The following is a 21,380-nucleotide window of genomic DNA, read 5'->3' on the forward strand; positions in this document are numbered from 1 at the left end:
GCTCCTGGAAAACGAGGAGTCACCGAAGGGGCGGAGCGGGGCGGGGCGGGCAGCCCCAATACCCGGGAGCCGCCGGCCCGGGAGAGGCGGAGTGCGGGAGGGGTCGGCCCTTTGTGCCCGAGAGTGAGGCGGAGGGGGGGGCGCTAGGGCCCGGGGCGGCAGCGCAAGACAGCACCGGCTCCGGCCGCCGCCGCGCGGGGCTCGCCTCCTTAATAGGGGCGGTGACGTCACAGAGGGGGCGGGCCCGTGGCGGGCGGGGCGGGGCGGGGGCGCCGTGCGCATGCGCCGTTGTGGCGGCCGCGGCGCTGCAGCAGCCGAGCCGCTGCCCGGGCGGCGGAGCGCAGAAAGAGCCATGGCTCGGGAGGGCGAGCGGCGCGGGAGGCTCCCGCCGCGGCGGCGGGGCCCGGCCTGACCGAGCGGGGCCAGAGCAGCGGCCCGGCGGCGTCACCCGGCAGCGGGGAAAGCAACGAATAAAGACAGAGCCGAGAAGAAGGGGAAAGGAAAAAAAAAAAAAAGGAAGATCCCGCAGCCCCGCGGCAGCAGCAGCAGCAGCAGCACCGCCGCCAGCCCGCAGCGCCCACCCGCCGCCGCCGGCTCGCGGGAGGAACCGGCCCGCGGCCGCCGCGAAGAGCCCCGGGACGCCCCGCTGCCCACCAGATAGATGTGCGGTCCGGCCGCCCGCCTGGCCGACGATGAACGCGCAGCTGGCGATGGAGAACATCGGCGACCTGCACGGGGTGAGCCATGAGCCGGTGCCCGCGGCTGCCGACCTGATGAGCGGCAGCCCCCACCACCGGAGCGCCGTGGCCCACCGCGGCAGCCACCTGCCCGCACACCCGCGCTCCATGGGCATGGCGTCCATCCTCGACGGCGGCGACTACCACCACCACCACCGGCCGCCCGACCACGCGCTGACGGGCCCCCTGCACCCCACCATGACCATGGCCTGCGAGACCCCCCCCGGCATGAGCATGAGCAGCACCTACACCACGCTCACCCCGCTGCAGCCTCTACCTCCCATCTCGACGGTCTCGGACAAGTTCCCTCACCACCATCACCACCATCACCATCACCACCACCCCCACCAGCGGATACCGGGCAACGTGAGCGGCAGCTTCACGCTCATGCGGGACGAGAGGGGTCTGGCATCTATGAACAATCTCTACACCCCTTACCATAAGGATGTTACTGGCATGGGGCAGAGCCTCTCTCCGTTGTCTGGATCGGGCCTGGGGAGCATCCACAACTCCCAGCAAGGGCTGCCCCACTACGCTCACCCCAGTGCCACCATGCCCGCCGAGAAAATGCTCACCCCAAACGGATTTGAAGCCCACCACCCTGCCATGTTGGCCAGGCATGGCGAACAACACCTCACCCCCACCTCCGCTGGCATGGTGCCTATCAACGGGATCCCACACCACCCCCATGCCCACTTGAATGCCCAGAGCCACGGGCAGATCCTGGGCTCTGCCAGGGAGCAAAACCCTTCTGTAACTGGTTCGCAGGTCAACAGTGGAAGTAATTCAGGGCAAATGGAAGAAATCAATACCAAAGAAGTAGCTCAGAGGATCACCACCGAGCTCAAGCGGTACAGCATCCCCCAGGCTATCTTCGCCCAGAGGGTGCTGTGCCGCTCTCAAGGGACCCTCTCAGACCTGCTGAGGAACCCCAAGCCTTGGAGCAAGCTCAAATCCGGCCGGGAGACCTTCCGCAGGATGTGGAAGTGGCTCCAGGAGCCGGAATTTCAGCGAATGTCTGCTCTGCGGCTGGCAGGTGAGCCCGCTGCGGGGCGGAGGGGGCACCGTGGCGACGGGGCTGGGGCCCCGGGCCTGGGCAGGCCGCCCCGGTTTCTGCCTGCCCCCGCGGAGAGGCCCCAGCCCCGCTCCGCCGCTCCGTTTCGCTCCGCGCACCGGCACAGTCCGGCTTCCGCGCTCCCGGCTGCCAGACAAAGCCGAGCCGGGGCCCGGGCTGCGCACTGCGGCGTTCCGGCTCTCCCCGTTAGCTCGGGCGGGGCGCACCCGCCAGCCTCCCCGCCGCCAGCGGGACGGCGCCCACCATGTCCGGTAACGGGGTGCGGCGACACGCGCACGGCCCGCCGGCAGCGCTGCCCGCAGCGGGCAGGGCGAGGCGGAAATGCTCTGCTCGGCGGTTCTCTGAGCGATCGTGCCCGGCACTGCCCGGTACGGCTCGCTGACGTGGGGGAGGGAGCCCCGGTAACGCTCTGCCGAGAGGTGTCGATGCGTCCGCTTTGTGCCGGTGACAGCGACCCCGGGCTCCGGTGCAGCGCCCGCCGGGGTTTTGGCCAGCTCCAGCCCCGCGTTCCGCTTGGGCTGGGTTCGCTGTGCTGGGACGGGGTTTTCCCGCAAGCGATACGTGCCCGGCGTGTGACTGCGGGCTGAGAGAGGCTGGTGGCTGGAATCAGTTCATTTACTTAATTTTTTTTTAATTGGTTGTGATTATCATTAGGCCGTGGAGTTTGAATTGCGCGTGGATGCCCCTGCTGAGACTCGCAGTCCGTGTCGTGTCTCCGAGCTGCTCCGGAGACATCCCCCCTCCCAGCGGCTCCGTGTTGCCCGCCCGGAGCAGTCGTCCGGTCCCACTCGGTGCCTGCTCGCCGCCCCCTGCCTCCTGCGCTCCCAGCGCGGAGCCCGAGTTTAATATGCCGTGAGTGAGGGTTTGTTAATTAAGTGATAGGTCTCCATTAATTTGTCCCTGGAGAACGCGAGGCAGTCGATCCGAGTTGGAGCCGGGGTCACTGATCCGTTTCACAGACAAAAATAAGGGAAGGGTTGAATCTTTCTCCTCGCAAAGGCACAAAGGCTGCTGCACTTTCGACTGCTGTGACGGTGGGAACTGGGAGTCTGCGGGGACCCGGCTGGGCCGCATCGCGCTCCTTACCCGCTTTCAGCTCCCTTCTCTTTTCTAAAGCCTGAAGCGGTATGGGGAAGGGCCCGGGACAGCATCCCCCTCCCGCCGTCCCGGCCCTGGGGTGCACGCCGGTGGGAGGACGTTGTTCCCTTTGGCTTCCACTCCTGCCGAGTCAGTTTCAAAGCTCTAAGCTCTCAGAAAATGCCCTTTCCACCTTCCCTTCCTCGACAGCCATCCCACCAGGAGAAAACCCTCGCGTTGTTGGTGCTACCCGCGGGAGGACGATGGAATTTGTGTTTGCAGTATCCCCATAACGATCGCTAAGGCGAGCCTTCTTCGGTTTGGAACATATTTTTACGACAATTCGGTCGACCTGAATCTCCGCTCATTTGCATAGATCGATACTGGAAGCAACCCCTCTCTCTGGAGTCTGCTGGCCTCCCCTTGCTGGCACTGCTGGCAGCGGCTCCACGGCCCGGGCCGGAGGGAGGCCTGGGCAGGAGGAAGGGGACAGTTCCCCGCGCTCTGACCCACTGCCGTGTTCGGAGGGGACCCATTGTTCTCTTCTGCCCCTGCACTGCCCCTTCCCCCTGCCACCTCAGTGCTGCACTCTCACGACCGGATCCCGGTAATCCCGTTAGACAGACAAAGCCTCATTATTCCGCCTTCCCTTCCTGACGAAACCCAAACGCTGCCACCTCACAGGAGCGGCCGGCCCGGGCCCCGCGTCCCCATCCCGCACGGGCCTCGAGAGGCGCTGCCCCGCCCGCGCGCCGGCTGCCCCACAGCACGTGGACATTTGCATAATACGGCGTCCCAGCCAATGAGGGCGGCCGCGGAGGGCCCGGCCCCACCCCGCAGAGGATGCGCGCCTCTCCGCGCTGCCGGCGCCGTACTGCACATGCAGCGAGCAAGCATCGATCCCGGGTTGTACACGTTTTAAATGTGTGATGATCTTACTAAGTGGTAAAAATCTGCCCCAGCTGATATTGATGTATGAACATCAATTCAAAATACTATAAATTACTCCAGCCGACGCAAATTAAATTTCATGTCCAAATTATAACTCGCTCCCGGGCATTCAGAGAATTATCAGGTAGATAAATAGCCAGAGCAGAGCCCTCTCTGCCTTCATTTCTTGCCTTCCTCATTTCCTGCAGGGAGCGGCAGGAGGTGGTGAGGGGGATGGAGCCTTCTTATTTCAGGCCTCACGGTCTTGCACGGCACTTTATCTTGAGTATTTGCCCCTTCCAGCCATCCCTGGGGGATCCCTACCTCCCAGATTACAGAAGCTCCGACAAATAGTGGAAAAATTGGTAGTTACATGGAAGCAGGATTGAGGTCTTGACACTTCCTGGGCTGTCTCTTGAAATGTAAGCAGAACTGCTAATTGCAAAGCTGACCTCTTCCAGCCTCCATCTTATTCATCCCATCTTCCTTCCCCTCTCTTCTCTTGTCCTTTGTCCCACTCTCTCACCCCCTCGATCGCTGAATATTTATCTATTCAGCCATTTCTCTCTTAGATGGTGTTCCCTCCCTTCCCTCGCTGTCATGGACATTTGGCAGGGCAGTGAAGTGATACGGAAAGCAAAAATACAGTTCAAAGAGAATGCACAGCCCTTCTGCAGCCTGATGGGATTTAAGGGGAATTTATTCCAGGTTATTTTCGAATAGGGAGGGAAATGGGAAGGGATAAAGAAGGCAGAACCCGACTCCTCTTGTTCAGGAAAACCCAGTGTGCCCTGGGCCGTGGCCCCGCGGGAGGAACGCGGCAAATAAACATTTCGGGAGCAGGCGAGGGGGTCCAAGGGAGCACAGAGGCCTCTCTGGATCCTCTGCAGCAGAGGCCACCTTGCCGAGGTGTACCCTCCGCGGCGACTTCCCGCTCCCAGTGTCCCAAGCACGTCCGGGCAAGGGGCGTGGGGCTCATTCTGGCCCTCCGGAGCTGCTCGGTCTTTGCCTGCGCCCAGGCTGATATTTTCCGTAGTCGCAGCTCTTCTTCCCTTCTCGTTTCCTTTCTCCCTCCCAGTCTGAATCTCGGCGAAGCTGAAGTCTTGGGAAGCCGGCGAGAAATTCCCGCCAAATTAACTGTAAAGAAATCGATACCGTAATCAGAGCGTTTTCCACATTAAATATGAAATTAATGCGCGCCGCTTGCTCCCCTCGCCACGCCGGCCGCCCGCCCAGCGCCGAGGAAGGTCGATGCCTCCCCGGCCCCAATTGCCTCATTAGGGCCTGATTAATATTTACCCGGCGGGGACTTTGCATAAACGCATTTGCATCAGGGAGGCGGAGGGCATCGACCGGGGGCTTGGCCGATGACAGCCTGAGAGCGGCGTGGGCCTGGGGCACAGACCCTGTCACTCTCGGCCCGGGCTGCCCGGACGTCGCGGGGACTGGCGCGGGCCTGGCTCCGCGCACCGTGGGTGGTGACAGTGGCCGATGCGCAGCTGCCGGCGCGGTGCTGGGCCCGAGACGAGGTGCTCCGGCCCGGTGGGATCGGAGGATGGGAGCGCAGCCCGCCCCCGGAGCGGTCGTGCCCCTCCGCACCGGGCGGGCGCTGGGGCAACTGTTGTTTGCCGGCCGTGTCCTTGTGACGGGATTGATTTACAGCCGCTCGCACATAGCTGCGTTTGCCCTTCGTTAATGTTTGCCCCGCGGAAGGAGGAGAGGGGCCTGGCGGCGGCTGCCAGCCGCGTTCCTCCGCACCGGGCCGGGCCCCGTAGCACGGTTCGGCCCCTACTTGTTTGTTCGCTTGTTTGTTTGCTTTAATTACCCGCCGCGTGTGGGGGGGCGGCGCCGTGGGCCGTGCCCCGCTCCCGTTTGTTTGAAGCAGCCTCACAGCGGGGCTGCTCCCCACCGAGGGCACCGCTGTGGTCGCCCCAGGGACGGGGCTGCAGGCGCGATGCCGGCTTGGCCGGCCGCGTCTGCCCGTCCTCACCGGCCAGGGCCACACAGCTGCCCCTGGTCCTCGCACGTCGGCCCGCGCTTCCCGGGGACTCTGCGCCATCTGCTGACCGTTGGACAACGGGAGCCGACCCCGCCGGCCCGGGCACTCCACCCGCACAGGGCCGGGTTGCAACGGCGCTGGCGAGGGCTGCAGACCGACCGAGCTCGGAGGGGTGCCCTGTGCCGGAGCCCGGGCTGCGCCTCCCGCGGGTACCGCCCCGAGGCTTCGGGGCGAGCGCGGCTCGGGTTCAGCACCGTGGACAGCGGCTCCCGGGAAGTCCCGCCCTGGAGCGGGGGCTGACCGGGCCAGCGCCGCACCGGTGAGGAGGAAAGGAGCCGGCAATGAGGGCTGTGCGGCCGCGGAGGGGGGAAGCCCTGAGTGCCATCACCCCCCTGGCTCCGGGGCCGGGATGCCCGCGGGAGCGCAGCGGCTCCAGACCAGGCACTGAGCCCCGAGAGGAGCTGGTTTGTGGACGGGTGTCTTCGTAGGGGTGCGTGAGCAGAGGGAAAGGGAGCTTCCGCAGCGCTGCATCTGGCTGGAAGGGTCGGGGTGGCTCAGGAGGAGGAAGTGAGGGATAGGGGAGAAGGACGGCAGCGTGGCGCCCGCCGCAGATGCCACGAATGGGAGCCCGGGCACTGCCAGGAATGCCCCCTGTCCCCTACACCGCCGGGAAGGAACGCGCTGGTTGGAGTAAGGCAAGATTCCCTGGAAATGCACAGGCCGGGCACGCATCGGTGCCTGTCTTTGCGTGTTCCAGCACTAAACTAAAGCTCGTGCTTTGCCTCAGGCAGCCTGCTCCTGTCCTCAGTGTAGCAAAAGGATCCCCATAACCTCCGCACAAGGGACAAGTTCGTTTCGAGGGACACCTAAGGTGACTTTTAAGCACAGGAGTTATTGTTGAAGTGCTGGTGGCTTTAACCTGAAGACTGCAGGCATCGACGAGGGATTTCCTGAGGACCGAGCACAGACCTAGCATGGCATCACGTCGGGTTCTTCCATGATCAAATCGATAAATGTTGATTCGCGTTTCAAACATAAATCTATCTGGATTAACCATACACTGACAGAGAAGCGACCGATGCTTACTGACGTTCTTCGGAAATGCAGCTTGCTTGAGCCATTTTGCTTAAGAGGAAGTCAGGTTTATGATGCTGAAAGCGTAATTTATAGGAACAATTTATTAGCTCAACATTAGTTTTGATTTTTCCCATTTTAGGGCAATAGAAAGTCTCAGCGGTAACATTTTATGTGGATGGCAATTCAGACGTGGGTGTTGCCTTCTCGCGGGCGTACAAGCAGCACTGCAAGCTGCTGCGGGCTGGGGTGTGCAAGTACCTTCTGGGGCATCAGAAAAGCTGCTACTCCGAACAGCCAAAAGCGTTCTGTCGGATGGCGCCGGGGGTTTTCCTTAGTTACTTCGGTGCAGCAGCTGCTGCCGTGAGCACGCCCCAAGGCCCGGGTGTCTCTCAGGTGCAGCAGTGCCGCACGCGTTTACTGCAGCCTGGGGGTGGGGGTAAGGAGATTCTTTCCCCCCTTCCCCCCCCGTAGGGCGATCCTCGCAGCCCCCTCCCCCGGCAGAGACCGGCTGCCGCGGTGCTGCCGTAACGCCCCCAAAGCGGGGACTTTCCTCGTGTCACCGCGGCCGCGTTTCTCGTCCGTTTGAGACTTATCTCGTTGTTGAACACACTGTCGGAATTAGCTGAAGGCTTAAAAACTGGAGCAGGGGAAGCGGGAAGGGTCAGGTAGGTCCTTAGGGAAGGGGCGCGAGAAGCTGGCCGGGTTTTAAGTAAATTCGACGATCCTTAATATTCCAGCGAAGGTTTGGCAACGCACTGCGTCGCTTCCACAGCTCAGAAACCCCATTTTCGGCGGCTGGAGCAGCAGGAAGGGGCGGAATAACCCGGTCAAGCGTCGAGCCCGTTACAGAAGCGCCTCGCCCGCCCCCCTGGGAGGATCTGCTCCTGCTGCGGTAATGAAAACAAGCGGCAGCGAGCAGAGGCCAGGCCGGGCAGGGCCGACGTGGCTCCGCAGCGAGATGCGTCCGCACACGGCGCGGGCGGGGCCGGGCGGTGCGGAGCGGAGCGGTGTGAAGCTGCGTGGAAAGGAGCAGACGGGTGCGGAGCGGGCGTTGCTGCCCGGCTGGGCGCGGTGAAGTGCGGGGCGAAGCTGGCGGCGCTTCCTGGCGGAGCGGCCGGTGCGCCTGGCTGGGAGGAGCGGTGCGGTGCGGTGCGGAGCGGTGCGGGCCCCCCGCTGGGCAGCGGCCGAGGCAGCGTGGGGAGCGGGCGCCACCCAGGGGCCGGGGGCTGCTTGCGCCGTGCTGCGGGGTCGAGGGGGGGTGGCCGGGAAGGGCTAACACGATTAAAATATTGATGTAGTCGCAAAAATCGTTCATTAAGGCAATTTAATCTTTGCTATTAAATGTCCTTCCAATTCATTTGGGGTAATTAAGATGCAGTTTAAGTGATTAAATTCTAATTACTTATGCTGGACAAAGAAATATTTGTCACAGTAATATGGTTAACTAAAGACCCAGCTAAAGAAATTTAACGTTTACTTTAAATGATATCGTAGGAAAATCGGGTGCTTTCCCCTGATTGATCCACTTAACAACATATTCTGTAATGGTGATGTCAGCTCACTCCAGTGGTTACAGATCCATCAACACTGTAAGTTTGTGTAAACCCCAGAATCCCAAAGTGTTGAGTCAGCGCTCTTTAGTCAGATTGACTTTATTATTCCAGGGCCAGCAAATTAAGGTCACTCGTTTTAATACAGTGCACGGAGTGAAATGTTTACAATCCAATCTCAGCTGGGATCTATATGTTGGCAGGTTGATGTCACTCTGCGAGCATATAGGAATGTATTTTTTATCTCTTTTCATGTTATGAAACAACAGAAGAGGAGTATTGCCTGGGCTCAAAGGCAGAGCGATAAGATAGAGGTCAAATGACCTGTGAGTGGATGTATGCACCAGCACTCTAAATAAATGTAAATACAAATCATTAGACTGACAAGTGCAAAATGCTGAAGGGTGCTAGGAGTAGTAATGCCAAGAAATACTTTAGTGTGGGTTCAGACATTTCAGAGCAGTGCTCTCTTCAGCTGAAAGGAGAAAGTTTTGGGGAGCAACCAATGAACTGCATCACCCATATAGGCTTTCATCGCTGACACATGGATGGCCTTGTTCTATGGTGGGTTGGAGCTTTTGGGGATGCTCTTTGCAGCACCATTGCTGCCCATTGCTTACTACAGCAGGAGCACGTGGCCAAAGCTGTCCTGATGTGCAGTCTCTGTCTCACACAGCATGTCTCTGGAGGGATCCCATCCCCAAGGTGCCTGCAAAGGCCCCAGGCCAGTGACAAGGGGGCCACCAAATGGTGAGGTACCAGAGTGAATGGTACACAGCAGCTGTGGTTATTCATCCAGGCCAAACAGATTTGCTTGCTTTTTAGTTGGTGTGGTGAAGTCTGCCTTCAGGTAGCATGTGTCTTATAGGCACCTTATCTTGTTCTCATATTGCCCCAAATGTAGAGTTTTTGATAATTAGGAAAGATCTGTCATCGTCTGTCTCTCTGCACACTCCAGAGGTGTTATTTGCATGATAAGGATGGAGCTTATCATGCTTTATTATATATTATCATCACCATGAATTTACTGTAAACTTTTGGCGACTTGCTCTCAGTGAGCTGTTGTAGGCAGTGTGACTCTCTCTGATGGCTGAAGTCCTTAAGTGGCTTCAACCTCCAATGGAAATCCTGCTGCCTTTTCTACCCAAAGGTAGAGCCTCCTTCAGAAGGAGGATATTCTCTAGCTTGTACCAGTGAAGAGTTTTCACTCTCTGAAAGTGTTACTGGGTATTATGTGATGTTTCAAAACTAGAAGCAGATGCTTTAGGAAGATTCCACTTAGGTCTTAGTGGGCACAGCTCAAACTGTAACTGGGGCAGGTCCTGGCATTTGTAGACCTGACACAACAGAGGTTAGAAAATACATATAAGGAGAGGATTCTGAAAGGGTTTTTTATGTCTCTAAGACATGTCCTGTACACACGAGTTTGGGATAGATAAAAGACTTTGCAAGAGGAGGGGGGAAACATGATAATCACAAGACTTCGGAGAACTCTTTCCAGGCAGTCTGAAATACATCTTGTCTGTCCTATGACCCCTGCAGAAATGCAGGGCTTTTGGTGCACTTCTTCAAGCTGGGCTGCATCATTTCTTGGGGGTTTCCCACTAATGGGAAGGGTGACTGGTCTGAACCCACAGGAATGAAGCTTGTAAACTCCCCATTGCTTTTGTAGAATCTCGCACTGAAGTCTGAGAAAGCATAAAAGAGTTCTTTTTTTCTCCTACCTGTCTGAAGCAAATATAATGCTCATGAATAGTAAGGGTGAGGAAGTCCCCCAAACTAAACCAGTCCGATGAGAGTACTGGTGAAGATCTCAGAGCTCAGTGCTGACTTTACCTTCTGGTGTGAAGCAACCAGAAAGTGCCTCATGAGGCAAGGCAGAGCGAGCCCAGAGTCATGAGAGATCCCCAATCATTTTTACTCCCCAAAAAGCTACAAATGAGTTCCTACAGACTCCTTCTGTCCATAGCGTCCGGCTCAATCTAACACTAATTGGTGTCAAACGGTGTGTCAAATGTGATGGAAATTAGTGTGTGTGTTGTGAACCTGCTCACAGGGAGCTGAACCAAGACCACTACCTCTTTCGTACAGGGCACTCAATGGCCACAAGCAATAATGGCTTGTGGTCAGCAATGACCTGGGCCAGAGCTGGAAACGTGACCTGTCACTTCAGGGTGAAAGGCCCTCTATCCCATCACTGGTGGATATGGCCTCCTCTCCATGCCAACCAGGCTCTGAATTCAGCATAACTGGAGACATTACTCTGTGTGTGTGTCTCCCCATTGCTGGTCTGGACCTGCTCTGGATACAGAGAGGAAAAAGGGCTCCCTGTAAGCAGAGACACACTGTGTGCCTTGGCTCCCACCTCAGTGGGGTGAGAAAGCTCATGCCAAGGCAGTGATGGGACCATTCCAAGAGGAGCTGTAATGCTGTGCTGTTGTGGTGCACTGGGGTGGGAGTGCTCCCTTCTTCCTGCCCTGTGTCTCTCCTCCCTTTCCAACCACTTTGTACAGTTAAAAAGGCAATTGTGGCCATTGCATGTGCCTGTCCTGGAGTAATGGGAACTGCTGCTGGCAGCTGGTGAGCAGTGTGACCTGTTGGTGTGCATGGAATGGCATGGCTTTCTCAGTGTCAGGTCTGAACCCCCCTAAATTCACCTTCTTCCTCAGCATCTGCTGCCTTTCTACCCTGTGTCTGAGAGCACACACTCGGTGATGTGGTTGGTAGCCAGCAGAGCAGTGCCTCTGGCAGTGAGAGTGGTCTTCTGCCTCCACAGCTAGCCACAGGGCTTGGGCTGGGGTTTGCCCAAGTAGGGTTTTCCATTGCCTTTCCCCCTACACCAGTGCCATTTTTAACAAAAACAGCCAGCAGAACTTGTGGTGATATTTTATTCTCCATCCCTGGCAGTGTTCAAGGCCAGGTTGAACGTGGCTTGGAGCAGCCTGGTCTAGTGGAAGGTGTCCCTGCCTGTGGCATAGGGGATGGAAGTAGATGAGATTTAAGGTCCCTTCCAATCCAAACCATTCTGTAATTCTATGATTCTATGGTTTATTATGTGCCCAAAACAAACCAGAGGGTTTGTTGAGAGTATTAGTGGTTTCATTCTGTGCCTCTGGTTCTTAGAAAGGAAAATTTGTGTTTGGCAGATACAGATAGGCACACGTGTATGCACCAGGTGCTCCTGAAAATTGATTTATGGTAATCAGGGTTTTTTCCTTAGATTTAAAAGAGAAATCCACTCTCTAGGGATGAAAGACTAGATCAAGCGTCAGAGTTAACACCTGAGCTTACTGTAATCTTGACTTTTAGACTGACAGACCAGTGTCGTTCACATCACAGGTGGGCAAAACATCCTCTTTGCTATCTCAACCTGATGATGCAATTAGTGCGTTTTCAGAGGGGACATGATCCTGCCACACCTGCAGCAGAGCAGGACTGATCCCGCTGTGCTGTACAGAGCCAGACCAGCTGGGTGCTGCAGGAGAGCTGCAGCAGTGAGACCCGGTTCAGCACCACGCACAGGCAACCAGGCCTCAGTGAGATGTACAGACCTTACAAGGTTGGCAAGTTAACTCAGCCAAATCCCTCGGGCTACTTGGAAGGAACAAAGGGAGACAAAAATAGATTGATGGACTGCATCAGGAGAATTGCAAGTGTCAAAAATATCTGTTGCTCAGGGCAGAGGAAGATAGAAGTGACTGGAAGAGGCCAGAGTTCAGCAGTGGATTTATAAGGCTCCTTCTGGCACCGATAATATTACATTGTCATATCTGCACATGTGTTGCCAGAGCCATAGTGACTCTTTCTTTATCCTCTGCTTTGCTTTTTTCTTAACTAGACTTTGTTAAGGCTTTTTCAAAAGGCATCACAAGGAGCATCGCTCAGCTGGGGCAGCCCAGAGACAAAGAGCACGGCTGTCTGCCATGGGGAGACAGGGCAGCATGAGAGCGGGTGTGCAGGGGAGAGGTGCATGCCTCTGGGGAGCACAGCACCCCACAAAGCACCTGAATTCAGCTTTTGTGCTGTGGGACAGGGTCTGCTCACAGTGCTAACGGGTATGGGCACATCACTGCAAATTACTTTTATTATCTTCTACTAAAATCCAGATGAAGGTGTGTGATAAACGGTTTTGAAGACAGGCTCTGTTTTTTTTACACAAGAAAAGGGTTTCAGTCAGTGTTTCCGGAGCCTCTGACTGCAGTGAACACCATTACTGGTGCTGGAGGAGGACCTGGCCCAGGCAGGCATAGCTGCTTTGTCTGAACTGGCTTAGCCTGCTGTAACTGGGCTGGATGGCCCCTATTTGTCAACCCTTGCCATGTGAGCTGGCTGGTCTCTGTGCCTGCTTTGGGTAGACTCTCACGTTGGAGCAGATTTTATCCTGCGGTGTACATTTGTTCTCTGGCAAGCTGGAAGCTACAATTTATTATTAAAATTGATTGGCTCCAGTGCAGGGAAAACGATTGTAAGGAAACCCTATTATGGTTTTTCATTATCACCATTATTTATTTTTAAGTGCTATTAATATTTCTGAGCCTGGACAAGGCAGAAGATGAGAGGTGGTATCCACCCTTGCTGCTCACAACCTGAGGCCTTGCAGCACTGTCTGCAAGTGTGCTGTGAACAATTAAATGTATTGGAAAGTCTTTGCCCTCAATCTACCTCTGGTGAATGCTAACAGGGGTAAAGCTCAGAAGACAGCAACTTTAGCTTTGAATGGAAATGATCCAGGTTTGGAAGCCATGCCCCATCATCCCACGGTGAAGAAAGGCTCTGTGGTGTGCTGCTCAGTCCAGGCTGGCTTGGCCGGGCTGCTCTGGGCAATGCCTGCCTCAATTCCACCTCCTGGGGCTGTGCTGTGTCCAGTGAGAGCTGAACTTGTGCATGTGGGTCTTCGTGTCTTAGATAAGGTCCCAATTGCAACTGAGTCAATCTCTCTCTTCCTCTGAACTGGTACATTATTAGCACTTAATTCAAACTAGAAGAAAGAAGAACTCCAACTTGGATGTGAGGATAAGAATCATCCTATTTCATAGGCAAAACTAGAGCATATCTTCCCTCGCTCCCAGTAGGTGTGGACCAAGCCTTAGGAAACCAGCAATCCTGCAGGATAGTTTGTTAAAAAATTGAGTCCACACTGGTTTGCAGCAGCAAGGGATGGCTCCCAGCTTCTCCAGAGAGCACCATGGGAACCTCAGTGCTTGCTTTCTGATGGGTTTGACTGAAATGAAGTTTTATTTGCAAAACACTGCAGTTGGCCTGTTTGTGTCATAGACTGGAGAGGATTTATTTTTTCCTCTCCAGTAATGAGCACTTTTTTCTTACCTCTGTGATGTTACGAGCAGTAATTGTAAGGTCTCTGATGCAACAAGAGAAGCTGTAACTCTTGGGAGTAAGGAAATAATTATTCAGGAATATTATGTTTCAGGAGGTGAGCACAAGTTCAGGAAGACAATGTGTTCAGCAAGTTAGTTTCACAATGGACTGTTGTTTTCTTGTTATCCTCTGTGATTTTGGAGAACTCAGGTACTAGTTTGTGATGGAAACCCCAGAGGTTTACACTGCTAATTGAACTAGCTTTGTATCTACTACTGTGACTGTCATTTATGATGTGACTATTCCTGCTGAAGCATCGTGCAGAGCCGACTCAGATCATGCTATTTGTGTAGTTAAGATTTTGTGACAAACCCCAGACAGAGTGTCTGGGTGAAAGCTGGAATTTGTGTCGTCTTTGAAACAGGAAGGTGCAAAGCAGCATAAGCAGAAATCATTAGGCACAGCAAACCTTGCCTGAGCTTAGTTTGTCTCCTTTGCTGCATTAGCCTGTCAGCAGGGCAAAGTCAGAGCTGGAGACTGAGGCTGTTACAGAGCTGAGCTCCGACATGTGCTTTCATGGGAACTCGTGATTTTCAAATGGATAGACGTGTAAAAAAGATTGAGATGCTGTTGATATGTTCTTTGCTCCTTGTTCCTAATATATGCCAGTAAATAACAGACTATTCTCGCAAAAGTATTTTTAATCCTTGAGTTATCAATGTTAACTTTCACTTGGGGATGCAGAATTATTTCAGCAGGCACTGATCCCCACAGTGAATTCAGCAGCTTGACTTCAGTGGGGGCTCACTTCCATGAGGAAACCTGGGTTTCAGCCCAGAAGCTGCACAGAGTTTTAGAGGTCAGGATGTAACTTCAAAGCACTCTTCAAAGGGTTTCATATAAAAATAACTGTAGAAGGTATGAGTTTGGTATCCCAGTCCATTTGATTCATGTGTCATTGCTTATGAAAGAATGTGTGGCTGGAATACATACTGTTGGGGAGCTCTTCAAAAGCTTCTCCTCAGAGGGGGCTGAGATGCCAGTGTCTTGGTCGCTGCCTGCTGGGCTGGCAGAAGGTGCCTTTGCATCTCCTGAATCTTGCTGTCTGATCTGTGCAGTTGCTATTTCTCTAAGTACAAAAGGTGGATGACTATTTTTATACTTCCCTCAAGCAATTAAACCCTCATGCCAAGGCTGGCTCTAGGTTGCACTAACAGATGTAGGAAGGACCTTTGTAAAGTAATTTGCTGTTTTCATTCCAATAACTGTGGAATAGGTACACAAAATTCTTCTTCATATAATCAGCACTGATCTCAACAGAATTCAGGACTAGGCAGGCACAGAGACAAAACATCCTTATTACCTTCAGAAATACATCTCTGAATCAGCATTAAAGGTCATTGTTAGAGAAAAAAGAGGGAAACAAACTTCAGAATCTTTTGAAAGCGAGACAGAGCAATCTGCTCTCCCAAGGAAACCTTTATCCTAGCAAAATGCTAACAAGATGAAGTGGCAGGCAGTCAAAGGCTGGTGGGGGGGAATCTGGGAGTCACTCTGTCATCCTGTTGGATCCTATGTGGCAGGTGATCTGCAAGGCAGATTCAAATTGTGAGTGCCTTTAGTAATATAGAGCAAAATGGTGTTCTGAATGGGAAAGAAAGGATGATAGATGAAATAAGGTGAAATTCTGTACGGAACATTTACTATACCATTTTTCTTCATGTTGAAACGTGGTTTATTTTGTTCAGAATACGTAATCATCTGGTGTGTAAGACTGTAGTAGCATCCTGGTTTCTCCCAGTTCCATATTTCTTAGACAATAAAAGGCTACAGAAATGGATTGACAACAAATAATGAAGGTTGAAGAGGTTGGCAAGGTTGATTTTAGAGCTCAGTGAATTTCCACTCCACCTCATAGAGATATTACATAGTTAAAGTACCAGCAGTAATGACTGTTACTAAAATGTAATAGCATTTGCTGAGTTTTATCAGACAACAACAAAGGTATTTTCGAACTTCTATTCCTTATCTCTTTCTGTAGTTTATAGTAATTTAAAAAGTGTCACAAATCGTCCCCAAATTTAGAAGCTGACATGAGCAGTCCTGTATCCCGTTTGTCCTGTTCTGTGTACCAGTGCACTCCTCTGCCAGCCCTCTCTAACCATTCTCCCCTTTCTTGCAGCATGCAAGAGGAAAGAACAAGAGCACGGAAAGGACAGAGGGAATACACCCAAAAAGCCTCGGTTGGTCTTCACGGATGTCCAGCGTCGAACTCTACATGCAATATTCAAGGAAAATAAGCGTCCGTCCAAAGAATTACAAATCACCATTTCCCAGCAGCTTGGGTTGGAGCTGAGCACCGTCAGCAACTTTTTCATGAATGCACGGAGGAGGAGTCTGGATAAGTGGCAAGACGAGGGCAGCTCCAATTCAGGCAACTCATCTTCTTCATCAAGCACTTGTACCAAAGCATGAAGGAATAACCACGAACTAAACCTCGGTGGAAAAGCTTTAAAAATTAATAAATAAATAAAGACAGACCAGGACCTCAAGATAGCAGGTTTATACTTAGAACTATTTGAAATAAATGTTATTTATAAGTCCAAAGAAACCAAAGACATATTTCACCTGCATTATGACTTTGTTCTAAGACACACACTTTAGTAGGATGACGACTTGCAAAGAACAGAGAGGAAGAAGAAAGTGAAATGGAGGGAATGAAATGGAATGCAAAGAGAAGAAAAGCAGACCACTGGTTTTACACCTTTGCCCATTATCATCTTCACCGTACTTGGCTGTTTAGTGGTTTGGAGCATAGTGATTTCTTGTCATTGAACGGACATTTCTTCAGATATGGCTCTTCATTTCTACAGCAATTGCCATGAAGGTGTATAACGTACACACCAGTGGTTAGGGACTTAGTCAGGGCTGGTCTTCAGAGAGGGTTGTGCCATGGCATGACCTACAAAGCGTGGAGTCGTCTGAATTCATTTGAACGGTAGTGTGATTTTTGCTGTTTCATGGTTTGAACTTAACTGGTGCAATGCCCGGAAGCAAGTTCAAACTAGGCAAAGAAATTTTGAATGGTACCTAAACCAGTGCATTCTCTTTGTTTGTTAAGGAATGTTCAGATTTAAAAAAGGAAAACTATTCCATCCATTAAAAAAAAAAAAAAAATCGACTAGCTACCAAAGAACACATTTAATAATTATATTGCAGGTATTTTATTGCAATGATTTTACTATTCCAAAGCTATTTTTACACAAAATACTATGTAGAGTTATAGGTATAAACTAATCTAACTGTATAACACATAAAACTTGTAATCAAGACTGTTATTTGCAATTAGTAAAACCACTAATTCTGTGATTGGCAAGAAAGAATGTCATCTGAGGAGATCGCAGCCCCTTTTGGAGCACAGGCACTGATAATGGGATGACGCTTCCATTGAAGTCAGTGAGCCCTTCTGCCGCTGACTGCACTGGGAGCAAAAGAAGGGCCGCTATTGCCACGTGTAAGGCAGCGTGGCAGCTGTCGTGCCTGCATCCCCTTATTACAGTCTCCCAGGCTGACATTGCTGGAAGCCCATTGAACAGCGCTCTTTGCAAACCGTGCATTGTATATAAATGCAGCTCAGCTCTGCCATCTAGCCTGCAAACAGGAGACCTGAGGCACTTTGTATGCAAAAATGAAACGAATTACGAAATGTAAAACCACAGGGCTCAGCATCTGATCAATACTCGTTGACATTAGTGAGCTTTTTTTACCTATTGACTTTACTAGGCAAAGGAACAGCAGTAGCTTTGAAGGCTCGTGGTCTTTTCTTATTGAAAAAGGTGGTACAACATCAGTTAATGCTGGTGAGAAGAGCTCCAACAGGAGCTGCAGTAGTGGTTTCGGAAGGCTAAATCATGATGCCTCTGAAGTCAATAGCAAAATTCCCATGACACTGAGATGCAAGCCTGATGTTTCGTGGCTTCCTATCTGTGTGTAGCAGGCTGAGCTTTTGTCCTGTGCATTCTTTCTTGCTCATCTATTAATCAGGATAATGCATGAAATAGTTTAACATTTGTAGCTGAAAAGCTTTAAATGCTCTGTTGCTAACAGACCCATAGAAGAGAAATCATCCCATTCCTACTCTGATGAAATTAAAAAGAAGAGCGTGCAACATCTGTATATTAAATTCTAGTGTAAGGGAAAAATAGACTTTAAAAACCGTACATGTGCCTGTTAGATTTCTAACTGGTGTTTCAAATTACAGAGGTAATTCTGCTAGGTATATTAAATTCCAGAATAACCAAATATGCACGTTTAAGCCCAAAGCAAGGATTAGAAATAGATATTCTTACTTACACCCTTAAAAAAAAAAAAAAAAAAAAAAAGAGAGAGAGAAAGGAAAATTCAAGGTAAACTAGAACCCAGCCACCACCAACAAAATCAGATACTGGGTTTTGGGATGAAGCCCACTCAAAATAATAGCAACACCAAAGTTAAGCAATTCTGTAGCACCACTTATTTCCCAGAGAGGACAGGGTCTAGTCAAGGTTCAGGGTATACAGTTAATTTCCAGTAAGTGCTTAGAATGCAGCTGAAATATCTCTATATTAAAATAAAGTGAAATAAACCCAAGCTTTTTGGCACTGAATATTTCTCCCCATTTCCGTATGTTAAACCCACTTTAAGACTGACAAAGCAATTGCCCGTGAAAACGTAATCTAATCTGTGAGTTTTTTGAGTCTCTAGCTTACCTTAAATTTTAGCAGCTTTCTTTTAAAGTGTTCCATCCACACAGAGACATAATTGACATGGAAACATTAATAAGCTGACATACAAAGTATCTTATGGATGCAGTCTCACTAGTGTAAGGTTAATAAAGGACGGTGATAACTAACTTTTTAGGTTTCTTTCCAGCAAAACACTGCTTTGTAATGTACCTATAGTTTAGAAAAGAGAGCCTTATTTATTTAAAACTTGAGAATTTAAAAATGCAGGGAAATTCAAAGTACATTGCCGCATTTTTTAGTATTTCCATTGTATTGTCTTTAGAGACTACTTGCTGAAACCAAAGAGAACTTTCATACCAGCATTAAATTTGCACCCAATATGCAATTTCAGGATCTCTGATACACACACATGCAAGTCCCTCAATAGGTCTGTGTATATATACAAGCACACACATTTTTATGGAGTGCTGTATGTATGCACGTGCACACATGTATCCACACACACAAAACCCGATGCACAAGTTATAGATTTTAAGTGGTTTGGGTTTTTTTACATGTCTGTTTAAGTATATAGAAACGTTTTGGTTTTTTATAAGCCATTAGGAACAAAACCACTCTTCCCATGAGCAATATGCGCCTCATACTCTGAACAGGCAAAGAACACACTTTAATTCTTTTCAAAACATGAAGCAAATAACTATGGAACTGCTCATTCTACCTGTAAAGCTGTTTTACCTCTGAGCAGACTGCCTGGCCGCACCAACTGAAGCATGGATAGGTTACCTGGTGCTCCCTGGCTTGGACCATTGCCATTCCTCAGCAGGGCATCCTTAACAGGGAGCTGCTTTCTGATGTTGTGCTTAACGTTACACAGGAAAGCTTGTCTCTGTCTTATCAGTAAGTCTTTTGGTTCACTTCATTCCTGATAAAATAGTTTCAAATTCAACAAAGGGACCTAAAAATCTGCCAGGAAGGGTTAGGAGAGGGAGCAGAACCTGAAACCATTTGGGAGCATCAGGAGATGGGGCTTCAGTCAAAGGTGACTCCATGGGCGAGAGGGCATTAGGAATGTGCATTCGGCTCATAGCCTGCATCCAAACCTGACCACAGTAACCCACGAGCGGAGGCTGGCCGAGAGGTGAACTGTCCACATCCATCCCCATTGTAAATGGCATTATTAGCTTTCCAGGAAAAGAAAAATAACCAAAAAAATAACCCCCCTTCAGAGCAACCCATTCTGCCGCGATACCCGCACTGCTTTCAGGGGCATCAGCCTCCTCTCCTTACTCAGGTAAAGCAATCCCAACAAGAGCCAGCCAGGAACAGGGCTTTTGCTTGAGAATTTGCTCCTGCTCCCACCGATGCCAGAAGCGAATTCCCAAGCAGCCAAAGTGGCTGGGGATGCCCCATCACAGGACCAGGCCCAGGACTGCCATGGGCACTGCTCTTCTCCTGAGAGGGATTTCAGGATAAGGCCGTGGTGGTGGCGGGCTCTGCCTGGAGGGAACACTGCTGAGCTTATACCAAAGAGTCTTAGGACACCTCTCCTCACCTGAGTTGTAAACAAGACATTTTTACCCCGAGAAACAGTCCTTCTTTCTACTACTCTTCCTCCTATCCTCCTCCTCTTCCTCCTCCTTTGTACATAAGGATGATAACTATGCATTTAGCAAACAAAGAGAAAGCACTTACCCTTTTCTATCTTGCTGCGTTTGGGTGCATTCAAAGGCCCAGGGGCTAATTTTGAGACTTTGCTTAGCCTCCTGGTTTATTATTGTGGTGTGGTTAGCTTTACAATACATTTGGTAACTATTTGCTAAAGACAAAGAAGCAAAAGGTAAGGAATAGCTACTTCCACGTGTTAAAAAAAAAAAAAAGAAAAAAAAAGAAAAAAAAAGTGTGTAAAGATCTACTATTTATAGTGTGAACCAAAGACGCTACCTCACTCGATTTCCATTGGTGATTTTAATCACATTGATGATACCAAAGAATACCAAAGATTTTTCATGCACGGCCTCAGTCTGGAAAGGGAACTCATCCTCCTTCTTACCCCCGACCCTCCTCCTCACCTTCACTCAGTGCGTAACCTTGTCTTCATTCTTAATGGTAATGCTAATAACCTTACGAATACTTCTCTTGCTACAACTGCTACTACTGATGATGATAAGGATAATAATAATAATAAAGCTCTAGGCAAACATGTTGCAAACTTTGTAAACTCATAGGACGAGTGCCTTGCTTGAACCAAAGTGTTAAACCGCTGTTGACCTCTTTATCTCTCACCTTATACTCTTTGAATACCTCAGCCTCTTAGAAAGGCCACTAATGAAAAAAGGAATAATTCTTCACCGTGGTGCTTTTTGCCGTGCAACCATGCAATGAAACTTTCTTTGATACCAAAGGAAAATGTTTTTTTCCACTTTCTTGCTGACAAACCAAAGGTTCCCTCTTCTTTCCCCCAAAGCAGCTTGAGTCCCTCAGCCCAGACAGGCCGTGCATCGCTTTTACCAATTCCTCCAAATACCTCATAGTAATAAATCTTTAGGGTTATGTTGTATAGAGAGTCTATGTGATAAGGCAGAACTTACTAGTTTGATAATTGTTAAGGTTACTTAAAAAAAGCTTTATAATTCTTATTTATTTTGTAGGGGTTGTTTTGTTTGTATGTTCCTTTTATATCGTTTGGTTTGGGTTTCTTCTTTTTTCCTCTTTTTTTTGGCAGAACTTCTCTGTTATACTCAAGGAAGATCTTATTCCTGGGAATGTTTCAAAGTGGGTAAAGATTGCTGTTTGCAATGAATGCAAGAAAGGGAAACGTGGCTTCGATTTCTTTTGTTTCAGCTAGGATGCTTTGCGTTTGCTAGTCGATGTTCTTTTCACAGGGTAAAAAAAAGA

General features: G+C 50.9%; 1 protein-coding gene across 3 annotated transcripts; it reads left to right on the forward strand.

Annotated features, from left to right (window-relative positions):
• The first annotated feature begins 298 nt into the window (after positions 1-298).
• Positions 299-19,684, forward strand: ONECUT1 (one cut homeobox 1). 3 transcript variants are annotated; one of them, XM_062628166.1, is made up of 2 exons: positions 299-1,773; positions 15,944-19,684. In XM_062628166.1, the coding sequence occupies exons 1-2, from the start codon at positions 693-695 to the stop codon at positions 16,234-16,236; spliced, it is 1,374 nt and encodes a 457-aa protein (XP_062484150.1). In that variant the 5' UTR covers positions 299-692; the 3' UTR covers positions 16,237-19,684. The 3 variants fall into 3 exon arrangements, with proteins under 3 accessions (XP_062484150.1, XP_062484155.1, XP_062484152.1); XM_062628171.1 differs by lacking the exon at positions 15,944-19,684 and adding an exon at positions 2,467-3,934; XM_062628168.1 differs by lacking the exon at positions 15,944-19,684 and adding an exon at positions 3,100-3,934.
• The last annotated feature ends 1,696 nt before the right edge of the window (positions 19,685-21,380 follow it).

The sequence above is a fragment of the Pezoporus occidentalis genome, unplaced genomic scaffold (genome assembly GCF_034315485.1).
Source record: "Pezoporus occidentalis ecotype Australia unplaced genomic scaffold, CSIRO_AGI_Poc_V1 ctg11, whole genome shotgun sequence".
NCBI classification, from domain to species: domain Eukaryota; kingdom Metazoa; phylum Chordata; class Aves; order Psittaciformes; family Psittacidae; genus Pezoporus; species Pezoporus occidentalis.